The sequence below is a fragment of the Glandiceps talaboti genome, chromosome 16 (genome assembly GCF_964340395.1).
Source record: "Glandiceps talaboti chromosome 16, keGlaTala1.1, whole genome shotgun sequence".
NCBI classification, from domain to species: Eukaryota; Metazoa; Hemichordata; class Enteropneusta; family Spengelidae; genus Glandiceps; species Glandiceps talaboti.
In genome coordinates this window covers 19223145-19243801 of record NC_135564.1, presented here as the reverse complement: position 1 = coordinate 19243801, position 20657 = coordinate 19223145, and the positions used below count along the sequence as shown (strand labels likewise).

The following is a 20657-nucleotide window of genomic DNA, read 5'->3' as shown; positions in this document are numbered from 1 at the left end:
TCCCTTGTGGTTCAAATAACACTGGAAGCCATTATAGGCTACCTATTGTCTGGATAACGTTTCTACTAAAACCCCTAATCAATTTCCATTGTCTAATGGCTATCGGTCTAGAAATGGTGCTATTCTTATTCGTATTTCCTCAGCGGCTATTCCCGAAGAATGAGTGGAAAAAAACCTTCCTTAGTTCGCAGAATAACAAGTTCGCCGGCCTCACGGCAATTCCAAAATTGATACAAATAATCTGTTATTTCTGAATCTCTGTATGATGTGGTCGGTAATAATCCTATTTCAAGGACATAAGAACTCATCATAATTTATTAATAAACCTTACATAACCGCCTTATTGGATAACACTAGGACCTCGAGTTAATACCCTCATTAACATATACATACCATTGTTTTGTTATGGTTACCTGTAACACTACTCACAAGAACGTCTTTACACTTGCTCCAAGTTGCGTGGTGGACCTTATAGGTAAAACAAGCGGATATATTTTATTGCGTTTCTATCTCACTTTGCAAGATTATCATATCGGAGAATACAGACTGTCATAAATGTATTCGTTACGTCTCCGCTACTTTACTTTCTCCGTTCTGTTTTTAATTACTGTACTTTGAATGCAATGCCCGCGTCAGGAAGGAAACGTGTGCTTCCGTATACATATAGTATTGTCTCAGACAGATCTCAAGAAACGCGGTCGCAGGTCAACACGAACAATTTCCGTGTATCGACATCTCCTTCTGAAGTTCAATTCGGTGGATAAACCATCTTCACACCTCAAGCAGATCTCGAGCAGTGATAAGATGTTTCCATCATGAAAACAGTGATTGCCAGACAAAAGGGGTTTTGTTTGGCTCCATCGTCAGACAACGACAGAGAATCACCATTATGGAGCTTGTAGATATATCGTTATCATGTACACTACCTAATCTTGCATGTATTATTAGTCTAGGATGTATGCCCATTGGGGTTGCATTTTTGTGAAAATCGTAGAGGTGTTTTAAGGCTAAGCCTTATTTAATTTCAATCCTGTCAATGAGCTACTAAGAAACCTAGGAGAATGCCCATTGTAGTCATCTCTACAGTTAATTATGTTATAAACTATAATCTCTAGATATTAGACACTCTTCAAAAGTCATCATTTGTAATGTTTTACATTGCTCCTAGACCCTAGCTATTTTGAAACTCTCCGTTTAATATCTAAGTCGTCAATTAACATTTATCTTCACAGACCGTTGAACCAGCCTGGTGGTACCGTTACATGATGTGAGAGTCTAAGATGTCAGCCACTTTGAACTATGTCCTCGCCTAAATTGATATCTATACATCCAAAAATGAAGGTTGCTATAGAAACCAGTAACGTAGACCTAGCCAAGAAGCTGCTCAAAGATGGCGCCGATCCTAATATGGTTGATCAGGTAAGAAATAAAGGAATCTATTCAGAAAAAAATAATAACAGCTCATAGTAGCACAACATGACGATGCTGACGACGAGACGTCAGCGAAAACATTTGGGATTCGCTTCCTAATTGAATGTGTTGTCTATGTGAGTAGACATTGTGATATGATACTAGGAACCCACAGTCTGTGAACATTCAGTCTCGTATATCAAGCTTAAGGAATGTCTTCCATAATGTAATGGTCGTCAGGGAAGATACTATATTCTTTGTTTTTTCAGGCTTTACTTCGAGTTCACATTTTCGGTTCCTCTCCACTTGTGTCTTCAGCATTGGCTGACTTCATCCAATTTGTTTCAGCTGCTGTATTTTTATGAGATGATTGTTTATTTAGTAGTTAACCTTTGATAGACAACCAAACCGCTTATTGCATCCCATTTATTGCGTTCGTCTTCTGGTTCAGAAGACAGTGACATTTGCCGTGTAATCACAACTATGAATTCTAAGTTGGCAGAGCGAATCAAATATAATAGTTTTAAGCGTTAAGAGTTAGTCTTGACAAGGCAAAGACTCGACCTCAAATAAATCAGAGATTGTTGATTACTGTCAAATCCGAAGTGAAAACTGGATAAACACAAGTAGGACACGATATACAAAAGTTGATTACGTACTTACTAGGGGCATGTATTATTCAACTTGACACAAGCATTCTCTGACTGAGTCCATACCTCTGGAAAAGTCGTTAATCACAGCTGTGTAGATTCATCCCATAATATTACAGCTATCTGAAGATACATGTACATGTACATGTACACATATATTTTAGTATTACTCTCCACAATAAACATGCACAATATGTACTGACGTTTATTCGTGTGCACTGAAAAAAACACATAAATGTCTTTTTCAATTTGAGTAGTGTGGTGACAATAAATATCAAACTACCTTTGCGTCACCGCAGAGCGTAACTAAATCATAACTAGATTACGTCTTCATTTGCGATGGCCCTAGTGAGACGTTTATTACGTCACAGACTTGGAAAGGTAACCCGCATTGTTTCCGGACAATCAAACACGTCGTACCATATTAGGAACTTTAAATATCGCTTAAATGATATTGACATGAATGAAACATTGACTACGCTATACACCATGATCAGAATACCAAATAGATTTATAACTGCAATGGGATTAAAAGTCGATTTAAGAAATGAGCTTCAAATCCCGGACTTGAAATTCGCTTTGTTTACTGTCTTTGTGTCCAGTTGTTTCCATGCCTCTCCAGCCTTTTTGTTCGACCATAGATAGTCTCCTTCCCAATCTCTATGGTTCAACAGGTAGTCATTGAGTTACGTAACAGAATATACTTAAAGTAAGTTAAAGAGTGGAATTAATGCTACTAAAATACTAGTAAAGCACAACAGTTGTCTCATAAAATCTTAGTAGACTTTTTGAGTGACTGATATCAAACTAAACTGCTCTACTGTTCGGCCAACTTACAGCCATTACAGGATGGGCATGAAGTTATTGATTGGTCACACAATAAAATACTTAAAACATGGAAGAGTAAATCCCTCTTATATTTATTGTGTTTATCTTAACATGAAACCCTGTAGCCAATCTCTACGAACTAGACATCTCAATTCGTCCAAACTGCATGCTCAGGCTGTAACGGCTGTAAAAGAACTATATCAAATTCTTATATTTTAAATAGACCTGTTGCTGTCTTTTGATGTAAACAATTGACCCGTTGTTGTCTATGACTGCAAATAATATGGTCTTGGTTATCCAGCTCTGATAATCGCTTCTGACTTCAAATTATACATGCAATACTGTAACATCAAGTAATATCATAGTCATAGTCATGATACTGTAAACATTTATATTTTGCCGGGCGCCAGACTATTTTCGCTTATTACACTGAAACAATTGTTTGAGGTTGAAAATGAACATGGAATCATTAACGCTTCTACTTCTAGTTCCTATACAATATCATTATCATTTACACCTCCACTCACAGTATAGTCAAAGTCGTTACTCTAGAAGTCCTGAGATGCATGAGATGCAATTTAAAATTCATCCACAGGCACAACACAGCTATCAACATCATGTGTTAGTTAAAATCACAAAATTCTAACCAAATAGCACAGTCTCTCATAAAGTTAGTCTTTATTGGGGCAGTTATGAAACGGTATGTTTGTCAGCTCAGGATGCACTGTTTTTGTCACTATAGCAGTTTGGGGTTCACTGATTGGATGAACAAGTTTTTGTGCTGATTGAGGGACTTTGACTAGACGTGGTTTAGTTAGCCATCCAGATTATGGCTACTATTACAATGTATTAATCAAAACTTGTATCCGCCAAAATTAAACTGGAACTAAAATGTCAAAAAATATCTAAAAATGCTTGTTCAGCTATTCAAAACTGAATATTGTTTCATGAACAGGTGTTGGCAAGTAGCACAACACTAGCATTGAACTCTCATTTACGTGAAATGTATCCATTATTCAGTGACGTACTTGTTTCGCTCTAAAAAAAATAATGCGTAATTTGATCAATGACATGCATCATTTATTGAATCAGTATAGTGTTCCACCATTACCTCCTAATTATTCGCTGTACGTCAGTAGAACGAACAAATTTATTTTTTACGTCAAATTGAAACATGGAAGATAAACATCCGGTGTATGTCCTAAAACAGATACACGCTATTTTGACTTATTCGGGCTGATTTCAATCCAGTGACGCCAAACGCATATGTCACATTTTAAAATATTAGTTTACGAGTAAGTCGTTTTCTAAAGTGCAAAGACTATGATGTGAAACATCCTTCAATTTATCAAGACACTGTACTAGAACACGTTTCCGTCATAAATCTGACAAAAATAACAAACCTAATGATTTGGGTTGTGCGTAAATGAGCTACTTGTGTTATGTAAAGATATGTACTCTTGGCTTGTAACACGAGATAACACTGAACAAGGTGGAAGGTGAAGAATCTTAGCTGTAGTGCTTATGCCTTGGAGTCACAAAAAATTAATTTCTACCAACCCTACGTCGCACAGTCTCTCTCGAACAGAGTATATACAAATTGGCAAATCAGGCTGTACGTTCGGGCGAGGCACCATGGGAGGTAAAGTAAGTTAGATCTTCAACCATTACCCTAATGACACTGAGGCTATGGTTTCGCCAATGTGAGGGGTCCTAAAGGTCGAATTTCATAATTTTTCAACGTTCACACAAATGAAAAGGACAACGATTGTTTTTCATATTCTCTCTAAGAATGATTTCTTCTTTTTTTCTTTCTAGGAGCCGTCAAATAAAAGTCACCATTCTATTTTAATTTTGGCAATTTCACTAAAAGAAACTGACATAGCCCGATCACTTATAGAACACGGAGCAGACGTGGACACTATTTACATGGTATGAATATACTTATTAAGTCCTTGATTGGTATTCGATTTATAATAACACACACGTACACACACATACATACATACATACATACATACATACATACATACATACATACATACATACATACATTACATACATACATACACACACACACACACACACACATACATACATACATACATACATACATACATACATACATACATACATACATACATACATACATACATAACCTCGAAACGTATACGTAAAAATATGCTTTGTATTGAATTTGTTGACATAAGGAATGAGGAATTTAGGAATGAAATAAATCTAGCTTGTTGATTTTGATTTCAAGAAATTATTTAAGAAGAGGGGTCATTAAACCAGAACGTAATAAAGTTGATTTGATAATGTTGTTTTCACAGAATTATGACGACGATAACCTATGCATATATGCCTTAACGGCGATGAATACAGCCAGGCTAATTTACGAAGCAGAACCCAAACCGTCGATTGGAGAAGTTATGCATCTTATCGAACAAAAACTTAAGACTTACAATGTAAGTTGGAAGACTTGTCTTGTTTTGTGTTGGGTCTTCTCGTTTGTTGTTTTGTTTGTTTGTTTGTTCGTTTGTTTGTTTGTTTGTTTGTTTGTTTGTTTGTTTGTTTGTTTGTTTGTTTGTTTGTTTGTTTGTTTGTTTGTTTGTTCGTTTTATGGTATCTGGAGATTTCTTTCTTCGTTGTGTTATAAAAGTAGGTTTCGTCATGCTGTTAATATCAAATCACCTGTAACTGTTATTGAACTGAAAACTAAGAATTGAGAATTTACAAAACATATTTTCGGTAACCTTTTTTGTACTTACTAGATCCTATTTCATTACCAATTGATCCCATCCTACAGTGTGTGTCAGCAAATTTGCAATTTGTTAACACAAAATTTGAGTAATCATGGCTGTCATTCACACTGTTTACAAATATCAAACCAGTATGCATTTACCTAGTACACAGTCTCTCTATCACGTGACAGAGGGACTGACTGGACACTGCCAATTAAAGGCTAGTCGGGCTTTATATAAACGACACGACATTTTACTGATACATCTCGTCTGAAAATTAGTCTGTGTCTTACATAGTCACGCTTTACAATATGCAAAGCATACGATATAAAACATATCCTGGTTTACCTGGTGTCACCCCAAGTTGCATTGTCTGTAACTCAGCTCAGTAAGTAAGTGTAGAAATTGCATTAAAACTTATTGAGAATGTAATCAGCATCGTCACATCGTGATACATTTGATTAAATATGAACAAAATAGAAGTTTGGTAGCCAAGACTGAGGTATATTTCTTTCTTTTTTACCAGTAAATCATGTCACAAAGCTATCTTTATGTCATATGTTGTACTTTGGATACGTAGTGGGAACTGTTTCGGTTAATTGGTATATGTGACTCAAATTCTTTCACTACATAAATGATATCTGGATATATTGGTAACAAAAATTACCAGCAAGAAGATTTAAGTCAATGCGCTTTAAAAATATAGACATCGTGAAATTCAGACGCATATTCTCCGCAAGGTTTCTTCGTTTAGACAATGGAAATACGACTAATCTAGGGAGCCCTGTTACTACAAGTCGGAAGACGAGTACTGACAAAACCCTTAGGTCATGAATCTTTTCCGGTAGAATGAAGAAAACTGTTAATAATATAGGTATACCTCCTGAAACATAATTTATGAAAATTCTGGAAATACAATAATGATTTGGGAGGTTTTGACTCATATTTCGAACACCGCAAAATAAGTGACATACACACGGGTTGTCGTCATGTACTACGACCAGGATATAGAATCCATATTTTGTGTTCAAAAACAACTTATAACTTGGCCTGTGCATGATATAAACAAGTAGAATTCACGGTTGTAATATTGATTCTTTTATTCATGTTTTCTCTAGGGAAGGCAGCCGAAGAGGATACCCCCTGGCAATCTACCTGATGAGTTACCCCCACAAGTAGGTCAACAATTGGCGCTATTCCAATATTACGTCATTAACATTGCTATTTGAAAGGGCATAGATAGGAAATGTTCATTCATACATGAACACGTACTGCATCATTTTGCAAAAACGTCCAAATACTTCTATGACGACTACATAGAAAACAGAATATTTGAATCTCAAATACATATTTGGCATGTTTATGATTTCACGACAGCTGTTGTCTCATGCTAAATTCTATCCAAGCCCCCACCCCCAGTCCCCTCCCCCCACAAATTACTTGCACTTGAAAGATGTTGTTCTGTGCTCCAGTTCCCTTGGCCAACTCGACCACGGTTATTTCGCAACGAAGTCTATGTTGATTGTTGATCGAGAACAACTTGTCATAAAACGGGTTGTTATTTAAATAAATAGGAACTTGGAATCTTGCCAGCTTGAATGGTGCATTGTGGGAAGTTTGATACCATTCCATTAATGCATTGTGAAAAGTGTGACATCATTCCACTGATAAATAATATGTCACCTGTTTATAAATACAAAGATCATTGTCATGGTTACCCATGCCCTTGCAGGATACTATTTCCTTCTAACCACCCCAGATTGCGACAACTGCAAATAATCTAGTATTGGATACTCAGACCTTTACAGGAGGGCTATCCTTCCGATCACCCAACAGTACAGTAGGTATATCCAGTCGGTCAACACAAATTAGGTATTGCCGCAACTACTGATAACCCGATGGTCCTTTGCATCTGAGCACGTCCACAATTTGGATTGCAAATTGATTATTCTGTATATTTGATATCAATTCTGGTCGTAAATATTAATAGGACATTAGTAGTTAACAAAAGAGTGCAAACCTTGACCAAATTACATTTGTTTATAGCTGCCATCTACAGAATAATACATTTTCTGACGCTATTAATCTCACGACAAACAATCAAATTGTGTTTGTCGTATTTTCCAAATCTAAAAGACCACTACGAATGCCACCATATTTGGTTGAATAAAATGCTATAAATGAGATTTTCAAATTTTATCCATATGTATCACCCCAAAGGGGAAAATATGCTAGAAGGACAGCAAAATACGGATATCTATACATTTTAATTGTGAATTTGAATTCGCTTAAAGGAACTAATATCACAGATGATTTCACACTAATCTGTCGATGGTCGCTCACGTGTTAAGAGATGTAATTTGTCTACTGGTTTGAATTAGTGAAAGCGATAAGTAGAATTATTCGTATTTGTTCGTTATTTGTGTAAACAGCAGATTTATTCACTGGAGTAATTTTAGTAAAAATATAATCATTTATAAATTTGTTGTTGTTTTTTCTGCCTGTGAGATAGACATCCTCAGTGGTCGTCATTCAAACTAGTTTGTCTTAAAGTGAGACTATTTTAGAGCCAGACAGAACATCGTTTATTCTAGTGGGCTTTGCGTTCAAAAATAGATTTGATGAGATTGCCTAGCAACGTTGCGTAGAAAGGGAATTAGCCTAGGAGACCTAAACTCGTGCACACTAAATACTGTTTAGCAGTGTTTGACCTTTACAGCAAGGCTTAGACAGGAACCGCTCGCCAAATCATCAACGATTGCCTTAAGCATTGTTGATAGAAACGAGTTCACAACTTTTAAGTACCATTTGGTTATGAATTACTGCTATCACCCTCAACCTTTAAAAAGTAGTGTCATGTTTCTGGCTTTACTGATTCGATTTTTCCCCTTTTATTACGTAAATTAGATTGTCCCAACCGAACATCATTCACTGTCGCCTCATCGCCTGTAATGTGCACTCTAACAAGATGTTTTGATGGATTTTAACACATTTACTCCATCACCTTCTTCTGTTGCTTTGTGTTGCAGGTCCTGATAGATGCTGTCAGAGAAGGCGATCTTAATTCCGTCGAGTTACTGTTACAAAATGGTGGTGATGTAAACACAATAGTGAGGGTAAGTTAGGCCATTCATTAAGAATTCTTAGTTAAACAATTTGATCCACTTTAAATAATGAAATGACCAGGATTTCCCACAATGCCCATTTCAATATGGTGGGTTTAACAGTGCAATATTGAACTGTATCTTGGACCTCTCACCTCAAATATAAAAAAGAGAGTTTTATAATTGTAAGTATACCAATCCCTTCCCCTATGGTACAAGATGGTTTAGTACTGTACTGTACTGTACTGTATTGTACTGTACTATACTGTACTGTACTGTACTGTACTGCACTGTACTATACTGTACTGTACTGTACTGTACTGTACTGCACTGTACTGCTCTATTGTATTGTAATGTAATGTACTGCACTACTGTACTGTACTGAACTGTACTGTACTGTACTGTATTGTATTGTATTGTATTGTATTGTACTGTACTATAATGTATTATGGTGAACTGTACTGTACTGTACTGTACTGTACTGCACTGTACTGTATTATACTGTACTGCAGTGTACCTACTGTACTGCACTGCGCTCCATTGCACTGCGCAGCATTGTACTGTACTGTACTGTACTGTACTATATATATATATATATATATATATATATATATATATATATATATATATATATATATATATATATATATATATATATATAAATCTCGGTGAATATCAATCTGCTAAGACAGTGCTCTATACTGCAGTGGCAGAGCGTAATAGTTTTATATATATATATATATATATATATATATATATATATATATATATATAAATATATATATATATAAATATAAATATAAATATATATATATATATATATATATATATATATATGTATATATATATATATATATATATATATATATATATATACATATATACATGTATACATATATATACATGTATACATATATACATGTATACTATATATATATGTATATATATATATATATATATATATATATATATATATATATATATATATATATATATATATATATATATATATATACATTTGCAGACAGTCTGAGCGAAACGTCTTGGCCAGATATATATATATATATATATATATATATATATATATATATATATATATATATATATATATATATATATATATATATATATATATATATATATATATATATATATATATATATATATATATATATATATATATATATATATATATATATATATATATATATATATATATATACACACAAAATACACAAGTTATGGTACGGAGCCGTTACTCAGAGTTTCACGCTTGAATGCGATCTTCGGACGACTAAATTTTAACGGAAATTCAAGTCGAACTCGCAGAAGAACTGGTACCCGGATGTGATGCGCGTTGAGGTTTGACATGGTGGAATGAAAGAATGTATTTGTTTTCATGGCGATATTATATATATATATATATATATATATATATATATATATATATATATATATATATATATATATATATATATATTTATACAGTAATATATATGCTTTCTGATGTCTTACTGACTATTAACTACACATTCAGTTGATAACGTTCATTGGGTAATATACATGTACATTTGCAGACATTGCTGTGACTGAAACTAGGATGATCTTTGTTAAATCGAAAACGAAATTTCTCATTCTATATTCATGAGTTGTCTATATTGCCATGTTCTCCCTAATGGTTAAATACTCCTTGCTCATACTAGTAAAATATACACAACAATTATAAAAATACAAACGATACGGTAAACCAAATGAAAAAGCGATATCATAATGAATTTAATTTCAATGAAAATATTTGTTAATGAAGACTAGAGTGGTCCATGCATTGATTAAATCGTAAAAAAGTTTCTCTCGTTTAATTGACGCACATTGATAAAACTTCGATAAATGGGTTTTTATCTAACACCATGCATATTTTACGATCTTTTAATGCCATAATCAAATATTGACAACAGTAAATGTGAGTAGCTTATTGTTATGACAACGATCGATCTCGAATTGATAGGTGATCGCTTTATTCTCTGTATTTGTACATGTAAGAATGGCGGCTATGTAACTACAGAGCAAACAATGAATAATACAATAGGAGTTAAGTCTGTCTAAAATGTAGTTGTGGTAATTCCACTCGAGAACTCCGGATTGAGATAGTCGTGCCATGGTACTAGGAATAGGGGCCGACGTGGAGCCATTAAAAGTTCGCATCGATTTGAAAGCATAAATAACAATATTTTCAAATTGTTACATTGCTGCAGATATGCTTAGCAGATTGATATTCACCGAGATTTATATATATATATATATATATATATATATATATATATATATATATATATATATATATATATATATATATATAGTTATATATATATATATATATATATATATATATATATATGTATATATATATATATAGTTATAGTTATAGTTATAGTTATAGTTATAGTTATAGTTAAATATAGTTACACATATACACATATAGTAACTGCTATAGTAAGAATTAGTTATATATAGAATATAACATTTCCCTTGACGTGGAGTACATCCTGACTTGTGCGTGTTAAATTATGGATAACAACAACCTCATTTCCAATAATGGGACTGATCATAAGCCCTGGGCTACTGTGGATATAAACCCCAAATGCATCCGTCGTGAGTCGATGATTACGAAGATAAATATTCCCTTTTGCCGGAAAACGGGTATACTTTACAAACAAGAATGCAAATACAAATGTTAATCTTACATTGACTCTGATACTTGGAAACAGTAGGATGTAATAATCTCGAGGTTCTTCATAGTATCTAGAATATTTGTAAAGATGTTTAGTTGCGCAAACGGCCCTTATAGCATACGACTTGAATTAATAGTGAAAGTCGTGTGAAAACACAATGAATATATGTATATATATATATATATATATATATATATATATATATATATATATATATATATATATATATATATATATATATTCATTATATATATATATATATGTGTGTGTGTGTGTGTGTGTGTGTGTGTGTGCGTATGTGTGTGTGTGTGTGTGTGTGTGTGTGTGTGTGTGTATTCATTTGTTAGCTTGAAAAGGGTGTGTCAATCACACAGAAAGGTTCTGGGGATTGAAAGGAAGGCCGACTTCGAATATTACAACACGTTCATAGAGTCATTAGCACATTAGTATTATGTGTGTGTGTGTGTGTGTGTATATATATATATATATATATATATATATATATATATATATATATATATATATATATATATATATATATATATATATATATATATATATATATATATATATATATATATAGTTTTGGTAGTACTGGAACTCTTTCTTGGTTGTAACTCGGAGTTTCACGCATAGTGCGATCATCAGACAATTCTCATGATCGCACTATGCGTGAAACTCCGAGTTACAACCAAGAAAGAGTTCCAGTACTACCAAAACTATTACGCTCTGCCACTGCGGTATAGAGCACTGTCTTAGCAAATTGATACTCACCAAGATATATATATATATATATATATATATATATATATATATATATATATATATATATATATATATATATATATATATATACAAAACCTGTATATAATTTGCTCTACTAACCGTATTGAGCACTTTTATGTGGTTATATAAACACCCAGTCATGAGATATATATATATATATATATATATATATATATATATATATATATATATACATATATACACACACATATATATATATATATATATATATATATATATATATATATATATATATATATATATATATATATGTATATATGTATATATATATATATATCTCATGACTGGGTGTTTATATAACCACATAAAAGTGCTCAATACGGTTAGTAGAGCAAATTATATACAGGTTTTGAAAATATGAACAAAATTACATGCTATTGACCCTACAGAACTGATGAGTGAGGAATACACACCTCACGAAACAGTTCTGTAGGGTCAATAGCATGTAATTTTGTTCATATTTTCAAAACCTGTATATATATATACTTATTGCCATATTGATCCAATTATGTTTTTGAACCCTACAGTGCCTACAGGTATTTCCAAATAAGTTTAACACGTTTCAAACTCAATACCTCTCAGAACAAAATTAAAAAAATTAAATTTCTGCAAGCCGTTTGTTGGATACGTTAACCCTCAAAGTACTAGATGTTGGGGTGTTTTTTAAATAAAAAGAACAGTAACTGCCATAAATAGTAGACTGAGTGACAGGTTTATTGAGAATTTAAAAAACAACCGCGTCGTCGCACCAGTTTAGACAAACTGTCCTGACCAGGAACAATTCTCTCTTTTTTCATCTCAGTATTAAAAGCACATTGGAATGGACACTGTCGTCCTGGCAATGAAATGTAATTTCACGCACTGTTAGAGTTTATCTTACATAATGTACTTTTTATGTTAGCATTACCACTGTGTTCATCAAATTATTGCTTGAATATAATTGTGCCATATATATTCAACATCCAAATAAGATAAACTATCACAGGTGACACTGTGCTTTTCTCGAGTATTTAATATCTGGGAAAACGTAGACACTCTAATTAGTCCCATTATTGGAAATGAGGTTATTGTCATCCATAATTTCTGACATTTATCTGAGCAGTTCGATTTTTAAATTTGCATTTCACACTATGAATACAACATTGAGTGACCATTGTTATTTGATAATAACTTATATCGAGTATTCAAGCAGACACTACATCCCGTGTGGAAGAAAATGGCTACGATACAAACTTGGTCAGCAAGTTTTTGCAACAAATTTCAACAATGTTCATGTTTTAGTATTCTTCATGAATTGTTCAATATTGTCCAGTCCCGGTGTTTTAGTCTAACTAACCTTGACTTCTTGAGGGTGGTATTTGGCAAACTTTTCGCGGTGTGTTTAAACCTTTATCAGCCTGAGTTATATCTCATAAGTTAAGAAAGAACGCTTGCCAAGTACTCAAGATCACAAAGTGACATTCGAGTGGTGACTTGTGAACGACTGACTTCATTATATTTTCATATTCCATGGACCAACCCCGAAAAGGTGAGGGGGGGGGTCTTCTTTTTTATTTTATAATTAGTGATGAAAAACTAGAGAAATGACATCATCAATTTCCCAAACGCCATGATTTATTTCTCCCATGATGCAATAGCCAAATAGCAAAGATACTCTATATATGCACAAGATCAACTTGATGTTTTTTTCTGAAATTGCGAATAAATTAATTTGGGAGAAAGTCACTTACTTGTGCCTAATACCTCTTCAAAAAGAACCACCGCCTGTTCTTTCTTTCCGTGGTTTTAGACAAGTGAATGCATGATATATTAGGTGGTGATATATTAGTTCGACCGTCTGAGCCTGGTTTTCTCTGTGAAGGTTAATGTTTCACTGTTTCTTGCTGATTTGATTACAGGATAGCGAAGGTCTAAGCCAACACTCTATACTAGTTACAGCTATTACCTTAGAACACACTGATATTGCCAAACTACTCATTAAACATGGTGCTGAAGTCGATACTATATTCCAGGTAAGACTACTGCCAAGCTGAAGAGACTATAGAGTTTCTCATAGGCAGCAAGATGTTTTTGACATATCACACAACGGTTTTTTTACAACTTACACAAACAACATACAGGTACTGATAGCAGCACACGCGCATGAAATGCTACATTTTATCTCACTGTGAACACAAATAAACAGTTTGGTGTTTGAATCTTCCTTGTTTCATCCGACTGTGATGTTGGTTTGTGTTCATACAATGTATCATTTCATATGATTGTATGATATCAGTGTCTGTATTTTGTATTATGTAATTGTTACAAACAATGTTGTGTCAGACATAACCATCCTGCTGTTAAATTGAAACTCTATAGTCACACTAGTTTAGGAGTGTTATGTTGGTTGCCACCATCTTCCTATAATTTATCCTATGTTGTATTCTCTGTGTATCTTCGAATTCTTATACCCTAAATTACATATTATATATCCTACTATGTGTAGTGTCTATCTATCTATCTATCTATCTATCCATCCCTCCATACAGCGAGTCAGCCAGCCAGCCATACTAATCTTTAATTCATTCATTCATTCATCCATTCATTCATGTATTCATCCATCCATCCATCCATCCATTTATCCATCCATCCATCTGTTTATCCATCCATCCATCCATTCATTCATCCATCCATCCATCCATTCATTCATTCACTCTTTAATTCACACCCATATTCATTCATTCATTCATTCATTCATTCACTCATTCGTTCGTTCGTTCGTTCATTCATTCATTCACACGAGAATTTATTGCAAAATGATATCACCAAAGCTATATATTCATACAAAGCTTTTGCTCCACAAACAGTCTTTTTAAATTACTCCTCCATTCTTTGCAGAAAGTATAATGCACCTCCTTAAAATTGTCAGAAATGAGAATGAGAGAAGTGTCTGGGTCCGTCAAAGTTCTTAATGACGGTCCTTGATGGACAATAGCTTGCATGATTGATAATGTCATCTTCTAGAGAAATCCATTACGAGTGATCTTCAAGACATATCAAACCATTGTTTGTATTAAAATGAGTTCAATGCACTCCGATCCAATCAGTCAGAAATCACTCTCGTGATTTAAACTTAAAGCGCCGAAGTAGGCCGAGGCGCATGTGCAAAACCTTGGTTTCAATAGGCTACTCTTTGCATTAACCATACGGTATGTTGCCAAGATGTCAGCAACAGAGAAATGACGGATTTGAGGTACGGTAAAAGTAATGACAAAACTATATATATTTGGTTATTATTAGTGACGATGACACATCACCTCGCTTTCCCGGCTATGAGTGAGCCTGGTATGTTTAATCAACACTATCTTCAGAGTCCACCACAATGACCGGTCTATTTTGCTGTTGAGATTAGCTACGAATCAACGATAACACTTCAGTAATTTTGACGAGCATAGCGTTTTATGTTTCCAGAATTATTGTTCATTAAAAGTCTCCCTCTCTGTCGGTCTATATAATTTGATGTATTACTGACTATGACTATGGCTGTGTCTTTATCAATTAATTGTATGTATATTTTTTTTACCACACCCAGAACTTCGACGACGAGGAGAAAGCCGTGTATGAGGTGACGGCCCTACACGCAGCCCAGAGTATGCATGATGCATTCCCCAAGTTAGGAATGGGTGCAGTGATAGAGCAAATAGAAACAAAGCTAAATAGAAAGGTAAACAAAAACGCAACTATTATCATATTTCATATTCATTATTCATTATTCTATGAAAAATCATAAATTTCTAGTCAGTTTGCATCACCAGAAATGTATTCGTTGATGCCATTGGTCTATTAATATCTAGTTGAGATTTGGTAGGATTCCATTTATTTTTTCTCAAGGAGACAAACTCGTTCAGTGCTTTTCGGCCTTGAGGACTATTTTTTGTGTTCATGGTTGGTTTATGATGCAGGTGAGCATCAATTGGAATTCCCACAAGGTTGGTGTGTGGTTGGGTGTGTTGACAACGCCTCCACGATGATATTAGCTGATAGGGGGAAATAATCATATACTATTAGATAGTTAATAAGGCTTCCCTTCGTTGTCACTCGGTGAGTACCGAAGTACAGGTTGAAGGTCGATAAGAGAGATCTTCATGGATACATTTGGGCAGAGCGAAGTAAAGCCAAACTTATACACAAAGGTCTGTCTTATCGGACCTTTAACCGATTTATAGCTAAAATGATGTAGGCTGACACAAAGATTGACATATTTCGACTCTAGACTAACAATAATAGAGATACAATGAATACAGCATGATCCTTCGCCCAATCACATTGAACAGTGATAAGCATTGCTAATCTATTCTAAATTTCAAAGCATACGAATTCAAACATACAATGAAAACAAGAACTCGCAAATTGCGTTTGCGTTGGTTGCTGTCCCCACGTACCACACGCGTTTATTCAGCTCCCCTTCCCTTACATTCATAAATAGTGCAATGCAGAGTTGTTTCGGTTCATGGATGTACTACAGTCTTCTTGATGAAGTTATTTCAATGGGAACAAAATAGGCTACACAGAAAAAACAAACAAGAATCATGAAACGGTACCGACGTTAACAGTTGAAATCCTGAAGGTCTGTCTGGAAAGGAACAGAACTATTAAAATCATTATAATAATTTAAATGTCTGACCGTGGGGGTTGGCAACTGCGATTGAACACACCGGCCTTTCAACACCCTTTATATACCTGTAACACTTGTTACACCTGTTAGCATACATTGACCAATCACGCATTAGCGCCTGTCGCAACTGCACTTGACAAATTTATTCACATACCGAACAGATAGCAATTATCTGCTAATCCTTGAAACGCAGATAATTACTCAATCTTTCACAGTGCAGTTAGTAAAAACAGGCTTCTAAGGAAAACATTACATATGAAATTGATGATTTTAATGGCTTCAATTGTATATTTTCTAACTGATAATCAACATTTCAACTTGACTACATCAACATCCCCACTGTGCGCGGCACCTACATGTATGTAATTGTTTCTTGTACATTAGAAGTTGTCTGAGGGTGTGTAATATAAATGTCATGTCGCATGAGCGAAACACTAAGCCTACATCATTTTAGCAGTAAAAGTCAGTCATTGGTTATTTAGGTTATTGACAACGCCAACATTGTAACTTGGGGGCCCATACAATAGTTTTATATGCAAGCATACATTTTAGTGCATCGGTGTGCTAGAGGGGGGTGGGGGGTGGAGCCGTACGGTTGTTCAACTGCTTTCAGTAAGACGTTCATTTCCTGACATATAAATAAAACTTGTAGCAACTGATTTATACAGATTTCGATTGGTTGATACGTTAGGGTCAAGGGAGGTCACTAACTTCTAATGACTACAAGTGTTTCCCCACAATTAGTAATTCATAAGATACCGGAAAAGGTTGGAGCAATTTTATTTTTTAAAGTGGCATGTGGCAGATCAGATCTGACAATTTTTCTGTATTATTCTTCTTTCACACAAATAATTACATAATATTCTACTCAATGGAACGGGTTTAACCATCACTAGTAATATTGAGATTCTCAGTGCTGTTTCTCATTTAGCAATCTGAATAAATCATTTGATGACAAAATTTGTGGATGCACCCAAAAATTGCTATTGACTTCAAAACTCGTAGAGCACGATTTCCTGTAGTAATTTATACCCATTTCAAGGCGAAAATCAACATAAATACAAAAATGCAATACTATATGAGGTTTATGTAAGTACTTATTAAGCTGGTTATTTCCTAATAAGGCAGGACTTAGTCTCGGCTACCCAGACTCCATCTGGCTTCCGCCGACCCTAGAGAGTCTGGGCATCGGTGATTTGAATGTAAGATGTCGACTGTCACTTGACTCGGTCAGTGTCTGATTGGATGAAAATGATTCTTCGTTTTCAATTTCATCATCTATGTACGTATTTCAAGGAAATCACGGTATAATTCTTTGAAATTCGTCTTTATCAGAGTATTAACTAATTTACAATACTCTTAGCAAAAGTTACCACTGAGTGGTTTACTACAGAGATCATGTTCCAATCAATAACGTTGTCTTCCCCAGACACTCTTGGGCAGGTGAAAGCCAGAGGGAGTCTGGGTAACCGAGACTAGGTGTGATTCAAAATATTAATGGGCCCAATACATAAGGTGTGTACCACAACTCGTTTTTACCTGAAAAAAATATGACGGGGTCCCGGGGACAAGTAACATTTAGCTCTGTCTCTAGAATGATTGTTTTTGGGCTTTTGATGTGCAATCCTAAATTGTTAACACAACTGGACCCAGAGTCATTCAGATGTACCTCCTAATCAAATAACGTGTGCTAACTTGTAGTGACTGCGAATGCCTTAACGAAACTTGATTTTGTTTTCTGTTTGCAGAAGAAGCAACCGACAGTCGTCGTAGCACACAATGTCCCTATCATTGTAAGTAGTACTCCTTATCGTATAGTACATCCAAAATCAGAACGCCACATCGAGGCAGTGTTTGTCACCCATGATTTTATTTCTGGCATAATATTGACCCAGAGGGCTAACGTTTGAAGAAAAAATCGCGATGAACAGTTGTCAACAGAGTCCATGATATGGCACATACCATGAGTGTGTTCCCTTTCACCAATTACAGCCGTTACAGAGTGACCATACACTTTCGATGAGATGCGATATCAATCAATGAAACAGCTATACATACCAGTGATAGAAAAGATTTATTTACTGTTCACTTGACTGTGAAAGTTTTTCAGTGTGTGGTCTGTAAATGTGAATAACTTTTGAATGTTTTAACATATACAATCTGCCCAGTCTATATCGTTTTGCAATAATAGTATGCATGATGCTACTGTTTACATCATTAACAAAATACAGAGCAGAAACTAGGGAAGCAATAGCTGTATGTCATCTTAGATGTATTTATCTTAACGTAAAGCCTTTTGAGCTTGGTACCTTGTCTACCCAAACTCCATGCTCACTCTGCAAACGTGCCACTTTGAGCATCGGGTCCCTCAAAACTGTGTACATATACATACGTGCCATGCGCACTGCTCAGTGTTGATAAGCGGTTTTGTCTTTGCCGAAAAGAAGGACGTACGTAGGTGTACACTTATATTGATTATAAGTTGTAAGTGATAGCGAGAGATCACACAGCACATCGGTAACTTATTATTCAACTTTGAAATCTTGTAAAGAAGCTTTACTGTGCCTAACATGGGTTAAACCGTTTTGAGAATTTCCTGCAAGGGTTTATGGGAGCACTATTGGTGCAGACATAACGTTTACTCTAATCTCTTTATTTTGACTGATACACAGAGTTCGACTTTGCTGTGGGCAACCATGTTATTACTTCAACACATCTAACATGATCAAAGAATACCAAATCAAGTAAACAAATACACACCAAAACTTTGTCATATTTCACAAGGTGTTATCTGTTTTGTTACAAATCTGTTGAACTTCTTATGACCTCTTTTTCACAAGAAATGCTCACATTCCCACCATCAACCATGTTCCCTTTAAGGAACTTGCACGCAAAGGCCGTTGGGCTTTAGTTATCATAATACTTAACCTGGCCATGGGATGATTGATAGAATAGCCCCCCCCCCCCCCAGGCTAATTGCGGTTACAAACATTTGTACAAGATTGTTTATTACAGTGTTTTATTTACATATTTCCCACAATGCACCATTCAAAATAATCAAGATGGCGGTTTTGCAAGTTCCGTATTGTTACCATGCATGTTCTCATCATATTTTGTTTTTGTAATAGCTTCGAAGACGTGGACCAAATGTGATTCAGTCATCTGACCGTCCAGTGCCAACTATTACGTTTGATCACGTGGAGGACATTGAGGATATTGATGAACTGAATGATAACACAAAGCAGAGTACAGCCAAGACAGAAAATTCACAGAACCACGATGGAAAAGGATCGGACAATACGGTCAAATCATCGAAAATGTGTACAATCCTGTAGAAGATTTAGACTTCCTGAAATTATTTTCATACTTTTGGTAAACGGAATAATGGTGTTGTGCTTTGATATGACATATGTCACTGGCTATTATTTTGATATGTACGTCACGAGACAAATATGTCTCTGAGAGATATTTTGGTATAACGAAACTGATGTCAAATGGAAGAAGACTGTGTTTAATGAAAGCAAGCGGACATGGAGATGAAACAAAATGCAGCCCTGTTATGGACACATGTATGACTACAGGGATGCAGTTCCATTTGATTTTTTATTGTCTTGTTGAAACACAGTGCAGGGTACTGAAAGACTAAACAGACACGAGATAAAAATAAAAATTTATCGTCATACATACATACATACATACATACATACATACATACATACATACATACATAC

General features: G+C 34.7%; 1 protein-coding gene across 1 annotated transcript; it reads left to right on the top strand.

The window, feature by feature from the left end:
• Positions 1–1335: 1335 nt before the first annotated feature.
• Positions 1336–20261, top strand: LOC144447193 (uncharacterized). The gene is made up of 9 exons (XM_078137097.1): positions 1336–1419; positions 4707–4820; positions 5222–5356; positions 6751–6807; positions 8662–8748; positions 14171–14284; positions 15844–15975; positions 18675–18719; positions 20055–20261. The coding sequence occupies exons 1-9, from the start codon at positions 1336–1338 to the stop codon at positions 20259–20261; spliced, it is 975 nt and encodes a 324-aa protein (XP_077993223.1).
• Positions 20262–20657: the final 396 nt, after the last annotated feature.